General features: G+C 37.2%; 1 protein-coding gene across 4 annotated transcripts in view; it reads left to right on the forward strand.

Moving 5' to 3' along the window:
• LOC144956797 (uncharacterized) overlaps positions 1–18,961 on the forward strand; it is a 55,453-nt gene that overhangs the window by 21,110 nt on the left and 15,382 nt on the right. For 3 of the 4 annotated variants that reach the window (XM_078887522.1, XM_078887525.1, XM_078887523.1), the window contains exons 10-19: positions 999–1,392; positions 1,778–1,937; positions 3,502–3,618; positions 4,279–4,404; positions 5,257–5,439; positions 6,207–6,511; positions 7,049–7,199; positions 7,571–7,660; positions 8,462–8,660; positions 16,068–16,157. In XM_078887522.1, coding sequence (XP_078743648.1) covers positions 999–1,392; positions 1,778–1,937; positions 3,502–3,618; positions 4,279–4,404; positions 5,257–5,439; positions 6,207–6,511; positions 7,049–7,199; positions 7,571–7,660; positions 8,462–8,660; positions 16,068–16,157 — 1,815 coding nt within the window. The remainder of the gene's footprint in view (positions 1–998; positions 1,393–1,777; positions 1,938–3,501; positions 3,619–4,278; positions 4,405–5,256; positions 5,440–6,206; positions 6,512–7,048; positions 7,200–7,570; positions 7,661–8,461; positions 8,661–16,067; positions 16,158–18,961) is intronic. The other variant, XM_078887524.1, reaches the window with a different exon arrangement.

Raw genomic sequence — 18,961 nt, forward strand, 5'->3', positions numbered from 1 at the left:
GTATTCTTTGTATAATTCTATTTTAAAAATCACTATTGAACACATAAGGTGGCATTCTCAGAGTTTTGGTATTATACAAATACAATTATAAAAAGGTGAAAAATGGTTTGACTATGATTGACTTAAATCATTATTTTAAAATTATTTTTTTTACCTTTCACTTTCAGTACAAGACTGAAATTCCTTTGAATTCTACTCTCTTCAATCTTTTTATCTGAACAGAACAGAACTATTTCTCACAAATCCTGAGTCTCATTAAACGTTCCAAAGAAGATCTATCCATTTGATGTTTTGTCCTACTTATACTTTATATTTTCATTCACCAATTGAAATGCCGGATTTGAATTATTTTTGACATTTATTTATCACCTGTTGATTGGTTGGCACAAGATGATATTAAGTATTCCATATCAGTAGTGCAGTCCCAAACCATACAACTCCAAGAATATAAAAGTAAAAAACAAAAATGAAGAAAGTAGCTAAAAAAAAAGAAAAGAAAAAAAAATACCAAACACAGAACGTTTTGTGCTCAAAACCTTTCTTCAGCCAACAAAAAAAATAAAAAAATAATGAAAACATAAAATTCATTATTTTTTTTTGGCTGTTGGCTGAAGAAGGTTTTTGAGGCAAAATTGTTCCGTGTTCAGTGTTTAGTTCTTTTATTTAAAGCTTTTCTATTCATTTTTGTTAAGTTTATGACTTTTGACATTCCACAGCCAACAGCAGCTTAGTATCCTTTTAACTCCAAAAATACGGTTTTCTAATTTTAGGCCATAATCACTCTTCAACCAATGCCACATCATGTAAAAATGATAATGCTTTATATTCTGACATGTGACGAAATTCTTTATGTCCATTGGACCGTTTTATTATTCAAATTTTTTTTTTAATCTCCTGCTTCGTTGAATTTTTGAGTGTTTTTTGACCCAGTTTGATGACATGTAGCTTATTCCATAAACCCCCTATTTTTTGATATTCTGCGCTGTTCTCTTTCCCAGAAGATGGCAAGCATAAAGACAAAGACAATCGTTCCAGCTCCTCTTCTTCCTCTAGTCACCATCACCACTCACACCATCACCATCACCGCTCATCCTCATCGGAATCTCACGACAAGAAAGACGACAAAGCCAGGCGTGACAGTAAAGATAACTCCGCTTCTTCTTCTTCTTCTTCTTTGGCTGGAGGAGCAAAGAAAATTGACGGGGAAAGGAGAAGAAGCTCGTCATCATCAACATCGTCTTCGTCAAAGGCTGAGGGAAATTCTTCTTCTACCACCACCTCCTCCTCCTCTTCCTCCCATAGCAAGCCGGATGAGAAGAGTAGTGGTGATGGTGGGCCTAACCAAATCAGGCTTAACGTACGGACGGCTCTGAGGAACTCCCTTTCCGCTCGGTAAGTACTGCAAAGTACTACCTAGTTTTTTTGTTTGTTGGTTTATTTTAATTTGTCTATTTATTTTATTTTATTTATTTATTTGTTTATTTATATATTTATTTATTTAAAAAAAATTTATATAAATTATTAATTAATTAATTCATTCATTCATTCAGACCCCGGGTCGTGGGATAGCTCATACGGTAGAGTCACAATCTCCCTGGCCAGGCGGAGTTGTCATACCAGTAAGGTAGCGAGTTCGAGCCCCCATCCCGCTGCGAAGTTTTTATTCTCTGTTGTCTTCTAACACTTTCCAACTCACTTCATTTCTTGTTTGTTTTTTTGTTATCAGGATTCCAAAGTAAATTTTTTTTTCTTTCTTTTTCTCCAATCATTTTTGCAGGGCTGAGGGAGCTGATGACATCATGCTGTCCGGCAATGAGATCAAGAATCTGGCAATGACCATAGAGGAAGAGCTGTACAATCTGTTCCTGGACACGGGGCACAAGTATCGCACCAAGTATAGGAGTTTGGTCTTCAACATCAAAGATTCCAAGAACAAGGTATGTTGACCCCTATTATTACACATACTCAATAGAATGAAGTGAAAGAAGTTGATGCCACTCTGCTCTTTAAGTTTAAGTTTTAATTTTTTAAGACTGCTATTTAGGTGATTTGTTCTCACTAAAATGTATCAATCGTACTAGAAGGTTACACTTAGTTTTTATTTGTGTTGATACAGTTGGTCAGGTGAGTATTTGCTTCAATGGGTGGAATCAATAGAGATCAGACAGACAAAATTATTCAAAGATGATACACTGGTATAAGTGAGAAATTTATTTTGTTACACATTTGGCCAATTTCAGATTTTTTTCTCCAGATTTCGATTTGTTTTATCGGAGAATTGAAAATTGAAAATTCTAAATTTCAACATTAAAGATTCCAAGTAGAAGATCTCGGTGCTATGCTGTTAAAATTCAATAGAACAACCAGATCTCTCAAAATTGATGAAATTGATATTAGTTCCAAATTTGGCCAAGTCGAAATTCACCCACAGTTTGATCTCTTTTCAAAATTTGAGGTACACTGTATCTATCCTGAAGTATTTTGAGGTATTGATTTGTGTAAAAACTCTTACATCTGAGATCTTAAGTGATTTTTATTGGTTTCGATACATATCTTTTAAATATTGTTAAATAAAAGCACACATTTTTAATTAAAGTTTTAGGGGTTTTTTTTCTTCATATTTGTTTGTTAATTGTTATTAGCCAGAGATATGGTATTTGCCTCATATACCATTGGAACTAGGTTTGATCCCATCCCACTCACTGAGCTTTGTGGCTTTGAGCAAGTAGCCTTGCCCTGGTTCATCAGGCCTGTTCTTATGGCAACCCAGAGGGTTTTTTTTTATAACACAAAAATAACTTCCCCCCATAAGATACACAATTGTTACAGTGAATGACATAATCAGTCGGATGGTGAAAAGGTTTGAACTGAGATATTGCTATGTTTAGTTAGAAGGGTAATTTTTATCCAAAATGAATTCTTGTCATAAATGATTAAATCAACCCTTTTTGTACATCTTAGGGAAATATCAAAGCTTAATTTCACTTCAAAATATGTTTTACAGCTAGTCAAGTTGAAAAAGTATGAAATTTGAGAAAAGTTGCTGGATACCTTTCCCATACATCTGACCATAACTTAATGAAAAATCATCCGATTTAGTTCAAATAAAGATTAAAATGCTCTGGGGAGCATATACTTTCAGAAAATGTAAAAAATGCAAATACAAAATTTTCACCTTCGGACTGATTATGTCATGCACTGACACAAATAGAAAAAGATGTATGATAGCGTTCTGATGTTTGTGTTGCTGAATTTGAACAAGGACAACAACAAAACTTTTATGTTTTATTTTAGAATTAACTTTTTCAAGTGAAAATTATTTCTCATATCATTTTTCATTTATTTCCTCGACTGTCCCATAAACTGTATTTCAGTAATTTTCCCATAGGAATATCAGCTGTCGTTTAATTTTTTTCTCAATTTTAATTATTTTGTGTGTGCTTTGCTTTTCGTTTGAAATCGTGAAAACTTACAATTGAAATAATTTTTTTAAATCCTCAGGGTTTGTTTCGCAAGATCCTAACAGGCAAGATCAAACCGTACAAGCTGGTCCAGATGAGTACAGAAGAGTTGGCATCTCGGGAACTGGCAAAATGGAGGGAGAAGGAGAGCAAGCATGTGAGTGAAGATAAGAATAGAAATATTTATTAAAAAAAGCATAATTTGCTTATTCCCTGTAAATATTTTCACCCTTAACTCTTCAGTTGCTACATAAGCTGGAAGGCGTTGGTCTGTACTGCCATATTGGCTGCCGTAGTCACATAACCTAATTCGCATATTTGATTGCAGTAGCATGTTCACACAACTATCCATATGAATTTCATGAATGTGGGACTAGTAGTAATCTTTTTGTTGCATTATCACTAACATTACCCATTTTAAACTGATTTTTGCCAAAATGCTAAGCAACTGGGGAAAAATTTCTGCCAGATTTTCTAGCAACTAAAGAGTTAAACTATAATTGGTGGTCTGCATAGGCTTACATTTCAATCAAATTTGTTGACAAATGCCCAACTCATGATTGGTTAAAATTTAGATTTCAAACCATAGTTTGTCCATATTTGGCAGTAAAGTTGATCAGTAGTTGAATAAAATTGGACATGAAGCATTAAAAAAGGTTGTCATTTGACTGAATACATACATTTTTCATCGAATTTTCAAAATCACCTGTATTAAAACGTCCTTCGTCTAGCTTTGGTGCTCTTTCTCTTTTTCTTTTTTTTTTTTACTGGAACAATACATTTAAACTGTCCACCTTTGATTTTCATGTTCTTTCAGCAATTGGAAATGATTGAGCAGACGGAGAAAGAGGCATTGAAAGAGAGTATGGGGAGCAAGCACGTTAGGAAGAAGACACACAAGGGAGAGATTGAAGTAGAGGAAGAGGATCTCTCTATTTTAGAGGTAAGTCGCCTCGTCGAAGAACAGAGTACCTACTTCCTTTCAGTTGTCTGTGAGTGATTTTATTGAATGATATATATGATTGCATGTGCATTTATGTATAGGCGCTTCCGAGCACTTTTGGAGGAAATGGGTGCAATAAAAATTACGCATTATTATTATTATTATTATTATTATTATTATTATTATTATTATTATTATTATTATTATTATTATTATTATTATTATTATTATTATTATTATTATTATTATTATTATGATATCTTGTTCATAGAATACAAATAAAACCTTGTTATACCGCCATATCTGGGACCAATTTTTTTAAAAATTTGACAGTATAGGAAAAAAAAAATATTCTCAGATTTCATAAAATTTGAGCTTCCAAAATACATCACTTGCACGCAATGATTAACAAGAATAAAGAAACTGAAGTAGATAGCAGAGTATTCATAATATGTGATCAATCATCTCAAAACAGTAATATTTCAGGTGAAATGGAATGCTTAAGTTGACTTTCATTAAGCTCATTTTATAAAATTGGTCTTAAAACAATCCTCTCGGGCCTACTGGCACTTGAGGCGATGCCACCTGGTCCTAATTTTGGATGGGGTGGGGCAACATTTGTATATTAATTCAAAATTATCATTGAGCTAAGCTTTTATTGGTTAGATATGACAGGAGACACATTAATTTAGAGGGAAAAAATTGTCTGTGTCTTCAAATTTTATGATGGTATAGTGAGTGTGTTAGGGTGTCCCGTTTCAGTTCTTTGAAAAGTTGGCTGTTGTGTATTTTATTCATACAATGCAATATAATACACTGTTCCTACAATCACTCGGTATCCATCTTTTACAGGCCAGACTGGATGAGAAAGTTGATAAGACGAACGAGGCACCAGAGGAGCTGATCCAGGTGCCCGTGATCGACACTACCGACCAGCACAGGGCTCATTTGTTTGACCTCAACTGTAAGGTGTGCACGGGCAAGATAGTCCCTGGGCCAGAGGAACAACAGCAGGCGGCATCCAGTACTAAGAAGGTGAGATAGAGAGAGAGCTCACGCTACATCAAGAAGATTCTGATTTCTTAGATCAGGTTTTTATTGAAATTGGTCAAGTTGAAAAAGTATGAAATTTGAGAAAAGTTGCTGGATACTTTCCCATACATCTGACCATAACTTCATGAAAAATCACCCGATTTACTTCAAATAAAGATTAAAATACTCTGGAAAGCATAGTCTTTCAGTAAAAAAGTGCAAATCCAAAATTTCCACCTTCCTATGTAGTGCACTGACACATATGGTTTTGATGGTTGAGGCCGTGATTGTAAAACTTCTCATTTCGCTTTCAGTGCCTCTGATATCTCATCAATTGGATAGTTGTAATGTGTCCTTTTTCCTTGAGGGTGAAAAACATTCCTAGTTGCAAAACCCTCTCCCTCTGGTGCTATTCTAATCATAACTTGCATGTGCTGCTATGTGGTCTAGTGGTATGACCCTCGCTTTCGGATGGGAAGGTCCTGGGTTCGAGCCTGGCTCCGCATAGTTGAGTCCTTGGAGAAGGCTCTTTACTCAAATTCTCTCACCGTACTCAGGTGTAAAATGAGTACCTGGCCGTTAACAGCGTTGTCTCTGTCCGAAAAAATTTTAATATCGCCTAGCAGCATCATGTCCCGTTCTAAATGTTAGATGTTGCTGTCGGCCAGGGACCCCTTGTAAAGCGCTTGGAGCACGTTTAGTGGATATTGTGCTATATAAAAGCTTTTTATTTTTACTCACCATTCATCCTTTTAATCTTTCCAAAAAAGGTGACCTTTTCCTTCGAAGCTTCCACCACCAAGATCATCTCAGACGACGAACAGTCAGCAGAGCCGGACGATTTTGCCAAGGCAGAGGAAATCGTCAAGGAAGCCATGCGGACGGTGCAGAAGACGTCTGAGGCCATCTCCTCCTACTCCCCTCCCCCCGACGTCAGTGACTCTCCTCCTGAGACTAATATGCCAGAGTCACCGCCTCCGGAGTCGACGTCTTTGTTGTCGATGACGTCCTCACCAAAACATGATTCAGTGTCCTCCTCCTCTTCATCCTTAGACATGACAAAAGTTGTCGTTAGGTAGGTGACATTTCCTTTCCCCCCTCCCCTTCTCTATCTCTCTCACACTCTCTTTCTCCTTCCCTTCTCTCTCTCTCTCTCTCTCTTTCTCTCTCTCTCTCTCTCTCTCTCTCTCTCTCTCTCTCTCTCTCTCTCTCTCTCTCTATCTCTCTCTCTTTTTTTTCGAGGATTTTGCATATGATATTTAAATATACATAATCTCTGAGAGTGAGTTAATAAAATTTCTATGATTGCATGAAATTGTTACTGTTACTGTTTTTGACATCAAGCAGGAGGGAATTGAATAAATTTGTGTATTATAATGATAACAATAATAATATATGGTTTTTATATAGCGCCTTAACCCATATATCAACAAGCTCAAAGCGCTTAACAGTTAAGTGGCTACTTTCACTCAAACATATTTGAAACAAAGCAATATAATTCTACAGTGCTACATATTAAAAAGAAACATTTTCAGATGTTTTTTAAAGGAATCTGCATCATTATCACTTTTGTTACATTTTTGATAATATATCACTAAATATTTTTTCACAGATCCCCAGACTCAGCGTTGCAATCCGGCCTGGAATTGAAGGCCAAGTTTGTACCGACCGGCCCATTATTGTGGAAGGGTTGTATTTCTATGTTGGATGTGGCCAAATTCTTCACGTCTGCTTACCGAGTCTCTGGACCGTTTGAAAATATTGTAGGTTATCATTTCAATTTTTATATTTAATATTTAATGTTTATCACATATTAGAAGCTGTGTGTGGGTTTGTGGGTGTGTATGGGTTTGTGTGTAGTCTTCAAAGCCATTTTGGTCCATGAAGCTGGAGTTTATCCCGGTTTTTATAGCATGAAACGGACAATAGCAATGGCTTGCTATCCTTTGGATAGGACACTAGTCTATCGCAAAGTACTTTCCACCAAAAATGTGACGATTTTCTTGTAGTTGGTAAGGAGAGGGTTAACACTTGGATATTACAATAAATGTTAGTGGGTTAGAAATAAACAAATCATGACTGTAGTTTTCCTCATGGCTGTTTTTTTTTTTTTTTTTTAATTCCCATCTTTCAGACAATCCCAGACACCATTCACATCATGGGTCGTATCTCACCAGACCATATGTGGGATTATTTATCCAAGATCAGACAAGCGGGCTCCAAGGTAAGATCTGTATTTATTTATAGTTATCTCATGGCGCTGATATAACCTAAATGTGTTGCAAGTGCCGTAAAACCCTGAAAAACAAAGGAAAAAAACAATAGTTATCTCATCAAACGCATTTGAAGCTAAAATTGAATTTTTGACTTTAAGAATTTTTGGAGGAAAAAAGACTTTATTCAGAAATGGATATGTTACTGACATATGTGAATATTGATGCATTTAGTCTGAAATATTTTAAAGAAACATTTTACTCTGAAATGTTTTAAAGATTATTTTATTATGAAAAGATTGTTTTATTTCTTAGATAATATTGGAATATTGTTTTATTTCTTATATAATATTGGAATAAACAACAATAGGCAATTGATTGAAAGCTTCAATTTAATAAATGAAAACAGATAATGAGGACGTTTTGGGTTTCCCCTTTATCAACAAAACACGATGAATGAAACACTTCAGAGGAATGTGTTACAATGCTACTATCACATGTTATCTCATTGTCTGTAGTGTTTCATTCATCATGTTTTGTTGATAAAGGGGAAACATGAATGTCCACATTATCTGTTTTTGTTTATGAAATATTATTTCTTTGAACTTTGAGCAGCCACATTTACATATAAATATTGATGGAACTCTGCCTTTTAGTTAATCATTTTTTCTGAAATTTAGAGTCTTTAACAAAATGCTAATTTTATGTTTAATGTTTAAGTCAGGGTTATCTCTCCAAAATGTCGCAATGTTTTGAAAATTTCCAGATGCATTTATTTATCTTTTATTCTTTGTGTGTGTGTGTCATTTCAGGATTTAACAGTGGTGCGTTTCATTCCTGGAAACGACGATGAGAAAGTGGCCTACGTGCACCTGTACTCATATCTCAACAGTCGCAGTCGGTGCGGTGTGGCTGGCAGTGACAACAGCAAACAGATCAAAGATTTTTACGTCATCCCATTGGCATCTCATTCTAAGATTCCTCGTACTCTCCTTCCTTTTGATGGCCCTGGTATGTCTTCATCCTTTAACACTCTCCCTGCCAACCATTTTCAGGATTTTCCCCAAAACATCACACCCGACTAACACAAAAATATAATTTTCTTACTCAAACAGAAAAGCAACAAATACATTCTATGCATAAAATTGATCTGCAAAATGAACTCTAAAAACAATGTCACGTTTTATATTTGTAATAAAACATTTTTTCTTTAAATTGTGTGATTTTCAAAATAAATGAGAATGATAAAATTGTTCGTTGGATTGTAAGGAATGTGACGATTTTCTTATGGTTGGTAAGGAGAGGGTTAAATTTTATGATGTACAAAAGAAATTTGAATAAGAAAAATGTTGGATTGTATGGTAACAAATGTGACGATTTTCCTATAGTTGATTAGGAGAGGAGATGGTTATAGCTTGAATCTATTCTGCCTGGTCTGTTAAGGACTTTGGGATTTTTTATAGCTTAGTTGGTAGAGCACTAGGAGCATTCACTTCCCAAGCAAAGGGACTGAGATTGATCCCGGGTGAGATTTTTTTATGACCACATTGTCCACCCAGCAGTAATTGGGTAGATGAGTGTTAGGTGTGGTGGGCACTGCTGTTTATTTCTTCATAAAATCGGATCACTTAGTTATACTGCTGGAACCCAGCAAGTGACTGACAACAGCAGCTACATGCTGTAAAAGTGGCTACCTGGACGGGGATTCCCCTTTTTGAGGGTTAAGACGCGAAGTATTGCATTTTCATGATGTAATATAACACCATATCTAGATGACCACTTCATCATCATCATTGCCTTTTTCACCCTGGGTCAGGGTATAGGCCACAGACAAACAGTTTCCATCCTTCTCTATCCTGAGCCAACTTTTTTATCTCATTCCAGGTCTTACCACTTCTCTGTATATCAGCTTCTTTAATTCTTCTCCATGTTCCTCGTGGCCTTCCCCTTGATCTTCTGCCCTGAGGGTTCCAGTCCAATACTTTCTTTGTTATAGTTGAGTCATTCTTTCTAAGCGTGTGTCCAATCCACCGCCACCGTCTTCTTCCTATATCCTCTCCCACTGGTTTCTGCTGTGTTCTTTTCCATACTTCTTCATTTTTTATTCTATCCATCCATTTTATTCTGAGTAGCTTACGCATGCACCTGTTTACGAAAATCTGTACCCTCCTTATACATGCCTGTGATGCGTTCCAAGTTTCACATCCATACAGTAGGACAGACTTCACGTTTGAGTTGAAAAGTCTTAGCTTTAGTTGAAGGGAGATATCTTTAGTTCTCCAAACTCTGTTCAAAGATGTGAATGCAGCCTGTGCCTTTCCTATTCGTGCTTTCACCTCTGCTTCCGTGCCTCCATCCTTGTCAATTATACTTCCGAGATAGCAGAAAGTGTCTATATCTTCGAGTTCCTGATCTTTTACTTTGATCTGCTCCCTTTGACGCGTACCTATCCTCAAGACCTTTGACTTTGCAGGGTGAATTCTTAGACCAATTGATTCCGAGAGGCTGTTTATAATTGTGGTTTTTGCTTGCATCTGGTCCTGGGTGTGGGACAGAAGAGCCAGATCATCTGCAAAATCCAGATCATCCAACTGTGTCCAGGGGTCCACTGTATCCCATTTCTTCTCCCTTTGGAGGTTTCCTTCATTAGCCAATCAATGGCAAGGATGAACAGGAATGGTGAGAGCAAGCATCCCTGCTTGACACCAGTCTTAATTTCAAAGCTGTCAGTAAGCTGATCTTCATGTACAACCCTGCAACTTGATCCTTCATACATTTCCTTAATGAGGTTTACTATCTTTTCAGGGAGTCCATAATGTGCCAGAATTTTCCACAATGTTGCTCTGTCAATACTGTCGAAAGCCTTCTCGTAATCCAGAAAGTTGACAATAAGAGGAGAGTTCCATTCTATAGACTGTTCTACTATGACTCACAGAGAGGCAATCTGGTCGGTGGTTGAACGGTTTTTCCGAAAACCTGCCTGTTCGTCCCGCAGTTTAGCATCTGTTGCATTCTTAATTCTCTCTAAAATAATACGGTTGAAAACCTTTCCTGGGATAGAAAGAAGAGTGATGCCTCGATAATTATTACAATTACTGAGGTCCCCTTTCTTTGGAAGCTTGATAAGATGTCCTTCCTTCCAATCCTTTGGGAATATCCCGTCATTCCAGATTCTCTCAAATAGTGGGTGCAGGGCCTCAGCATTTCTTTTCGCATCAACTTTTAGAGCCTCCGGTGGAATCTGGTCTGGTCCAGCAGCTTTCCCCCTTTTCATCTTGTTAATGGCACCCACAATCTCTGCTATCGATGGTGGATCACAGCTAATTGGTAGCTCATTCCTTGCAGGCAAAATTTCTGGCTGGTTGTCTGGTGGTGGTCTGTTCAGAAGGCAGTTGAAATGTTCCCTCCATCGTTCAGATTGAGCCTCTTTTCCAAAAATAGTTTTCCCATCTTTGTCTTTGACTGGTACCTCTGGTTTCCCATATTTTCCAGCAAGTGTCTTGGTAGTTTGATAAAGGATCCTCATGTGTCCTCCAGTCGCTGCTGCTTCTGCTTTCTCTGCAAGTCTGTTCATGAATGCTTCCTTGTCTTTCTTCACAGATCTTTTGACTTCCTTAGCTATGGCTCGATACTGCTCTTGTGCATCCAGTCTTGAAGCCCTTGTTCGGCTTGCATTCACTTGTTCCTTCCTTGTTCTCCTCTTTTCAATAAGGTCCAAGGTGGTTGGACTTATCCATTCTTTATGTTCCGATTTCTTTACCCCCAATACCTCGTGGCAAGTTGTTATGTAGACTTCCTTGACCTTTGCCCAATGTGACTCTACATCTATGTCCTCCTCGAGCTCAGTAAGAGGTTGGAATCTATTACTCAATTGTAGTTTGAATTCCTCATTCTTTTCCCCATCAAGTGCATTCACCTCGAATTTTCTTCTTGTATGTGATCTGGCCCCGTGTTTTCTGAGTCGGAGCTTAAGCTTTGCCAATAGCAGGTGGTGGTCTGATCCAACATCTGCCCCTCTCCGTACTGTCACATCTTCCAATGAACGTCTGAATCTACGAGAGATACAAAAATGATCAATCTGATTCTCTGTCACACCATCTGGTGAGACCCAAGTTGCTTTATGGATCCTCTTATGGGGGAACACTGATCCTCCAATCACCAAACTGTTGAATGCACAGAAATTTGCAAATCTCTCTCCATTATCATTCATTTCTCCCATGCCATGACGTCCCATGATACCTTCATAGCCTACGTTATCCTGTCCCACTTTTGCATTAGCATCTCCCATCAATATGTTGATGTCTTTCCTTGGCAACTTGTCAATGACTTGTTGTAGCAGACCATAAAATGTATCTTTGTCCTCATCTATTGCATCATTTGTTGGGGCATAGATCTGTACAATGTTCATGTTGATCTTCTTACTCCGTGTTGTAAAGGACGCCATGATGATCCTTTCTCCGCATTGTTCCCATCCTCTCAGTGACTTCTGGGCAAACTTGCTTAGAATTATTCCTACTCCCTGTGTATGAATCCCGTCCCCTCTCCCTGAATATAAAATCTTCTCCCCAGACTTGAGGTGTTTCTGTCCGGATTGTATCCAGTGGGTTTCGCTTACTCCAAGTATATGCAGCCTGTATCTTCTCATCTCAGTCACAACTTGAGAGCTTTTTCCTGCTTCATACATGGTGCGAACGTTCCACGACGCGATTCGAAGCTGCTTGTTTGGCGAAGACGTCATCGGGTCAGCAGAGTCCTTTCGGCTTTGTCTGTTGTCCTTCATAAATTCTGTAATTCCAGAAACTCTTCGGTCGCCCAAGCTAAAAAAAGGATTTAGTTTGTCTGTCTGTGTTTCTGTAACGGTTTGAGTTTAACGGAAAGGGGTGTTAACCCTTTGCCAACCCCAACCTGGAGGACCAGGTGACTCAAAGATGGGGGAATCACACACCATTAGTCGCCTTTTACGACACGCTGGCTTGGCGTTGGGCTATTCTTGACCCTCTCAGTTGAGGGACCCCGGACACCACACGGGTGATGACCACTTACATTACAATAATATTAACTTACGGAACAGACAGTACTACCTTCACTTGTTATGTTGGTTCTTTTTTCGTTTTATTGTGATTATTCTGTTAGGTTTTATAAGCAATTTAGAATCCCTACCATTTTAAAATATTTTTGTTGTTGTGCGGACAATAAAAAATTCAAATCTTTAAAATCAGACGTTGGATTCCGAAACTAATTAATGCTTTGTCCAGTCTTAATATTATTACACACAGTAAAACATTCATTTTCTGATTCAACACATTTTAACTACGTTTTTAATGGTCATAAATGTAATGGGCTGGACATCTGGTATGTTCTCTCCATTTGTATTTTGTATTGTATTTAAAAGATATGGAGATAAGAGGATTAAACAATTTAACACACTCCTAAAGAACATATAAAGCAATATATTGTGTGTGTAGGTTTTACTTCACTATTACAAATAGAAACAAAACCACCATCATTAAACCAAACAACAACACCATCACAGTGGCGTAGTAGATAATAGAAGCAATGAATATGGTAGAAAAAGGTATTCCTCTCTCTCTCTTTCTTTCTTTCTCTCTCTCTCTCTCTCTCTCTCTCTCTCTCTCTCTCTCTCTCTCTTTCTCTCTCACACACACACACATACATACATACACCCATACATCCTGCATATACACACATATTGCATACACACGTAAAAGACAGGCTAAGAGAAATGAATCACATTCACACTACACCTAATTTATACCACTGACAACAACGATATAACATCAACAGGTAGTACAGATAGTATTCCACAAAGGCAAGTTTGACTGGGGAAAATAAGAAGAGGGGGAGAGGGGGGGTGGGGTAACTCAAACACAGCCAAGATAGAGAAAATAATAGTGGCACCTCCTAGGAATTAACAGATATTCAGACATTATTCTCAATATTCACAATGTACAAGTAGTGCAGCTGGTGAATAAAACTTTCCCACACCAATCAACAGAGACATGAATGAAACAAACCCATTCATTTCATATTTCTTAAATCAGTAACAGATGTGTCTTTAAGAACTATTATTGTAGGGCTACTTGCAGAGGGAGTATATATATATTATATATATATATATATATATATTATATAACGTTCCTGTACTACAATAAGTATGACTTCTTCACTCCTTTACCATATTCGTGGGAACGTTTAATGACAAAACTGTAGAATCAGTGTAGTAAAGTGTTCCATGGTCAGTATGGAGTCCAGGAAATGATTATGACATTGTTTACATTGTGTAACTGGTCCAAATTCATCACCCATGATAGCCTAGATATCTCATAGACTGCTAGATATTCCCAGTGAAATTTGATACCCCACCCCTACACTTGTTACATATTTGTTGAACTGAATTAACATTAGTGCAACAGAAAGTAGACAGTTTGTACTGTGTACTAGTGTGAATAATAATAAACTGCAACGTCTGATTGTTGTTGTAGGGATTGCAGAAATATTTGATTTAAACGATAAATGTAGTGAAAATGTGAGTCTACTTTGCTGTGTTCCAGAGAAAGAAATATACTGATGATATCTATGATATTTAGTCCACTGTGTGAGGAGGATTTCAATCTATAACATGAGTGATATAGATTTACATTTAAGATAATTGTGGCTTGGCTCTGCCATTATTTATCAGACCAATTATATTACTCGCTTCACTGACTGCAGGCACGTGCCATGCCAGAGCGCAGGTAAAGAGAAGGAGAGTAGTGACCTCTTGACCTAGCATCTCAACTAAGTGATCCGCTGGTAAACCACTGTGTGGGAAGTACTTTGTGATAGTCTAGCGTTCTAACCAGAGGATAGCAAGTAACCGCTATCTTCCATTTCAAACCATGGAAACTTGATAAACTCTTGATGGCTCTGAAGAACTACTACTGTTATGGACATTGTCTCCTATCCCCTGTATGTCATCAGCTGTCTTCAAGTACTTTTCATTTCTCATCTGCCCGTCTGTCATTTGTGCATTGAAGCTTCTAACACCTCCCATAGTGGGCAGGGAGGTACTTACTGCGTCTTCTATCCCCCTATATCTGTTTTCCAACTTGCTTTCTGTCTTTGTCTTGGAATGAGATAACTTGGTTTTGTCCTGGTCCTGACCCGATGCCCTGGCTGAAAGGGAAACAGTCAAATGTATAGTTAGTTTTGGGAGATGATATTTTTTTCCTTGTAAATCATCTCTCTTTTATGAACTGTATTATGTTTTCTTTATATTTTATATGATTTGTAAAACATATAAGTGCGTTCCTCTTAGTGGGGACCTGTGCTTGTGTCTGGATGAGACTTTTAGTGATCTCAAACTAAGTACTTTGATTGTGTGTTCTTGGAATCTACACCTGTTTCTTATTTGAACTAATTCCCCTTTGTCTTACCTTTTCTTGGGTGCTTTAATTGTAATTCTAGAACTTTTTACTATCCCATTTTCTTCCTTTTTACTGGCGCTGAGATGACCTTAATGTGTTGCAAGAGACGTAAAAGCCTTAAAAACAAAACAAACAAGCTTCTAACAAATATCATTGCCATCTTGTCTTTTTCTTAATTCCAAAAGCTATATAAAAACCTCAGCGAACCAGTCAAAATGTTATGAAAATTTCAAGAGTGAATATGTCTCATACAACAAAAACAATACAAAAACACAACGTTTTGGCCCTGGCATTTGTCAGGGGACAAACATAAACACAATCAGAAAATGAGGAGAGAGAAGAAGAAAAAAATTTACAGTTAAAAAATGAAATTCCTTCCCATCTATGTGCCCACCTGTCCTCCGCATTCAGAGGCTTTTGGCAAATATCATTTTCTTCCTGGATGGGGTCATTTGACCTCCCATGGTGGGCAGGAGGTCACTTGCTAGGCTTATATCCCCTATATCTGTTTTCAGAGTTTCTTCTTGTCCTTGTCTTGGAATGAGATTCTGGCCCTGGGAGGGAAATTTTCACATATATAGTATTAGTTTTGGGAGATGATATTTTTTCTCGTGTAAATCATTTTCCACTTATTTACTGTAATATTATTATTTTTTGTTTTGAATATGATTTGTAAACATTTGAGTGTGTTCAGCTCAGTGGGTTCCTGTGCTGGTGTCTAGATGAGACTATTAGGTGATCTCAAACTAAGTACAATGATCTTATGCTCTTGGGACTACATCTGTTACCTATTTGAACCATTCCCCAATATTTTACTTTTTCTTGTGTACTTTCAACTGTAAATCTAAAAATATTTTGTCTATTCCATTTTGTTCATTTTTCAAAAACCCTGAAAGCGTGTATCTTCTTATCTCATCTATTTTTTTTTCCAAGTCTACTAATTTTGTTGTATATGGGACTCAAGACTTTATTATTATATTTTTCCCATCAGGTCTTGAAGAGAATCGACCTCACATGCTCATCGGCATCATAGTCAAACAGCGAGGCAAACACAGCTCATCATCAGACTCACCCTCCATAGGTAACAAATTTGATAACTGTCAATATCCCCCACTTCCACCCCCTTTTTTACCTTAAAATTGAGCTTTAAAAAAAATAGTTGAGCTTTATAGAGTGCAATATCCACTAAATGTGCTCAAAGCACTTTACAGGGGGTCCCTGGGCAACTGCAACATTTAACATTGAGGACGGGACATGCTGCCTGTTACAGGGTGGCCAACTTTTCAGAAACTGAATTAGGGAAAATTTTTGGTTACCGCACAATAATGTTAAGAGTGAAGTAATACACAGAGTAATACTAATACTAATTTAATACTTTACAAAGAATGAAAATGAAAACAGACATTAAGTTGACATACCTGTAAACCTTGGAAGTGAAAGGGGTAACTTTTGACATATGTATCCTCTATCCAAGCTTAGGAGGTGCATTATGCCCTCTATTGAATTTGGTGCAGAAGTCACAGCCTCTATTCTATTAATAAATATGACTTGACAATTTAAAACTAAAAAACTACACACACATTGAGACCACAGCATCATTACAATACTTGTTACACTATGTACATGATAACAGGCTTTGTTTACTGCTATTATTTGCCTTCTGAATGCAAGCTATCCATGGTGGATTTCTTGCATTTTTGCAAGAACTTGTCAGTCAATTGGACAGGTGGCATGCTTGATGAGGAGACCCTAACTTTATTAACTAAAAGACTGTTTAGAGTGGCATTGCTCAACTGAGATCTGCTTTCAGTTCTATTCTTCCTAACCAAACTAAATATCCTCTCTGATGCTGCATTACTGTGAGGAATTGAAAGAACACTCAGGGCTAGCTGTCCCAGGTTCTGGTAAGGCCTACTTCCATCTAGTGGACATATGTAGTGATGGAGCTATGGGTTTTTTTCGGGAAAAAAAACGCAGTTTCGGGACATCGGGAACGGTGGATCCATTTAGGGAATTTCCCGAAATAATCGGTCGGGAAGGTTGGCCACTCTGCTGTTAGGCGATATTACAATTTTTCAGACAAAGGCAACGCTGTTAATGGCCAGGTACTCATTTTACACCTGAGCACGGTGAGAGAATGTGAGTAAAGAGCCTTTTCCAAGGACTCGACTATGCGGCGAGCGCGAGGCTCGAACCCAGGACCTTCCGATCCGAAAGCGAGTGTCATACCACTAGACCACATAGCTACATCCTGTGTACAGGTATTATGGTTTTGATATTTTTTTTTTTCACCAGATTTGATAACAATGAGAGAAGCCTGTTTGTTATATTACATGTATGTCAATTTGCTCTGGGATTATTTATACTATTTGTTATTTTTTTGCCTCGTTTTAGAAAATATTTTAACTCTTATCAACAATGGAATTTCTTTTCTTTTCCTTTGAAAATGTTTTTTTAAAAAATTAGGATGTTGCTGTACTATTTTGTTTTTATAATACTCAATACTAATCTTTATAAGAAAAAGTATTCTCTCCTCCTTTCATTTCATTTAAGGTCAGGATAAACCCCCAAACAGAAATAATGGTTAAATATTGTTTTAAAAGGCATATAATGATGGAGTATGGTTAGTTATACAGAAAAAATAGCCCTTTACCCAAAATTAATGGGTTTTTTGGCACCAGGGACCCCAAAAATGTCATTTTGGGGGTCCTATGAGCCGAAAAATGACATATTTTGAAATCAAGATTTCTCAAAGAGATTTAAAGATAAGTCAATGAAATTTTGTACATATAAAGTAAATCATAAAAGTAACACTGTGTACTAAAATAATTAATATAAAGTAATTACTTTTGTTTTTAAGGCAATTTCACTCCAAATATGTTTTCGGACAGAAAATATAAGAAATAAAATATTTTTAAAAAATCATAAATCCTTCATTAATAAATTGATGATGTTTATCTTAGAAGAAATGATGTAAAATGAGGCCAGCTATATGTATGCCAAATTTCATAGAGATATCTTTATAACTTTTTGAGAAATCATGATTTAGCTGTGGAGCAAACCGGTGAAAATGACATTCAGAGAAAACGATGAAAAAGCAATAACGAATGACTGTGACAAGATGAAAACCACCCACCTAAGTGAAATTAGTAGGCTCCTCCCTCATAAGACTTATCTTCATTTGTTTCTCTTGCTTTGGCAATGGTTTTCTCTGCCCTTTTCTTCTTTGATGTGGTTTTACTATCCTTTTCCGCAGACTTGATCCTACGTAAATCCATATGTCGAAACGCGCTTTTTTGAAATTCACCTACATCTAGTCCTAACTTCCGAAAAACACACATCCTTCCCATCTCACCTTCATTGAATACAATAGTTGCATCACTAACAGCAATTTCTAACCTATCCCTGCCAACAAATATTGATTTTGGACATCTATCCCAAACTAAGTGATGGTAGCTTTCATTAGCATTCTGTGTTCCGCCGTGCAAGCACTTGGTCAACAACTCTCCACCTGACAAATCCTCAAAAACACTTTTGATCTCCTCCATCACAAAACTGGGCAACCTATTCTTATCCGATCCATTACACCAATCAAACTCACCACATTTAGCATGCTCTCCATTGCGATGATGCCATATAGCCCATATTGCCTTCTTCATCTTCTCCAAGTCCCCAACATTCTTCCTAATTGCACCTCCGTAATGACCCTGTATCCTCTTCACCGCACTCTTTGTTAATTTTCCAGCACCACCTATACCCTTCACATTCTTGCCATCAACTGCATAAACTTTACCCTTACACTGGCTGATCTTGTCCAATAATCTCTTTCCCATTCTTTTCTGCACATGTCCACAACACTCCAATTTCTCAATGCCAACATCCTCA

This window comes from Berghia stephanieae, chromosome 11 (genome assembly GCF_034508935.2).
Source record: "Berghia stephanieae isolate SIO BIC M18660-M18661 chromosome 11, UCSD_Bste_1.3, whole genome shotgun sequence".
Taxonomy (NCBI): Eukaryota; Metazoa; Mollusca; class Gastropoda; order Nudibranchia; family Aeolidiidae; genus Berghia; species Berghia stephanieae.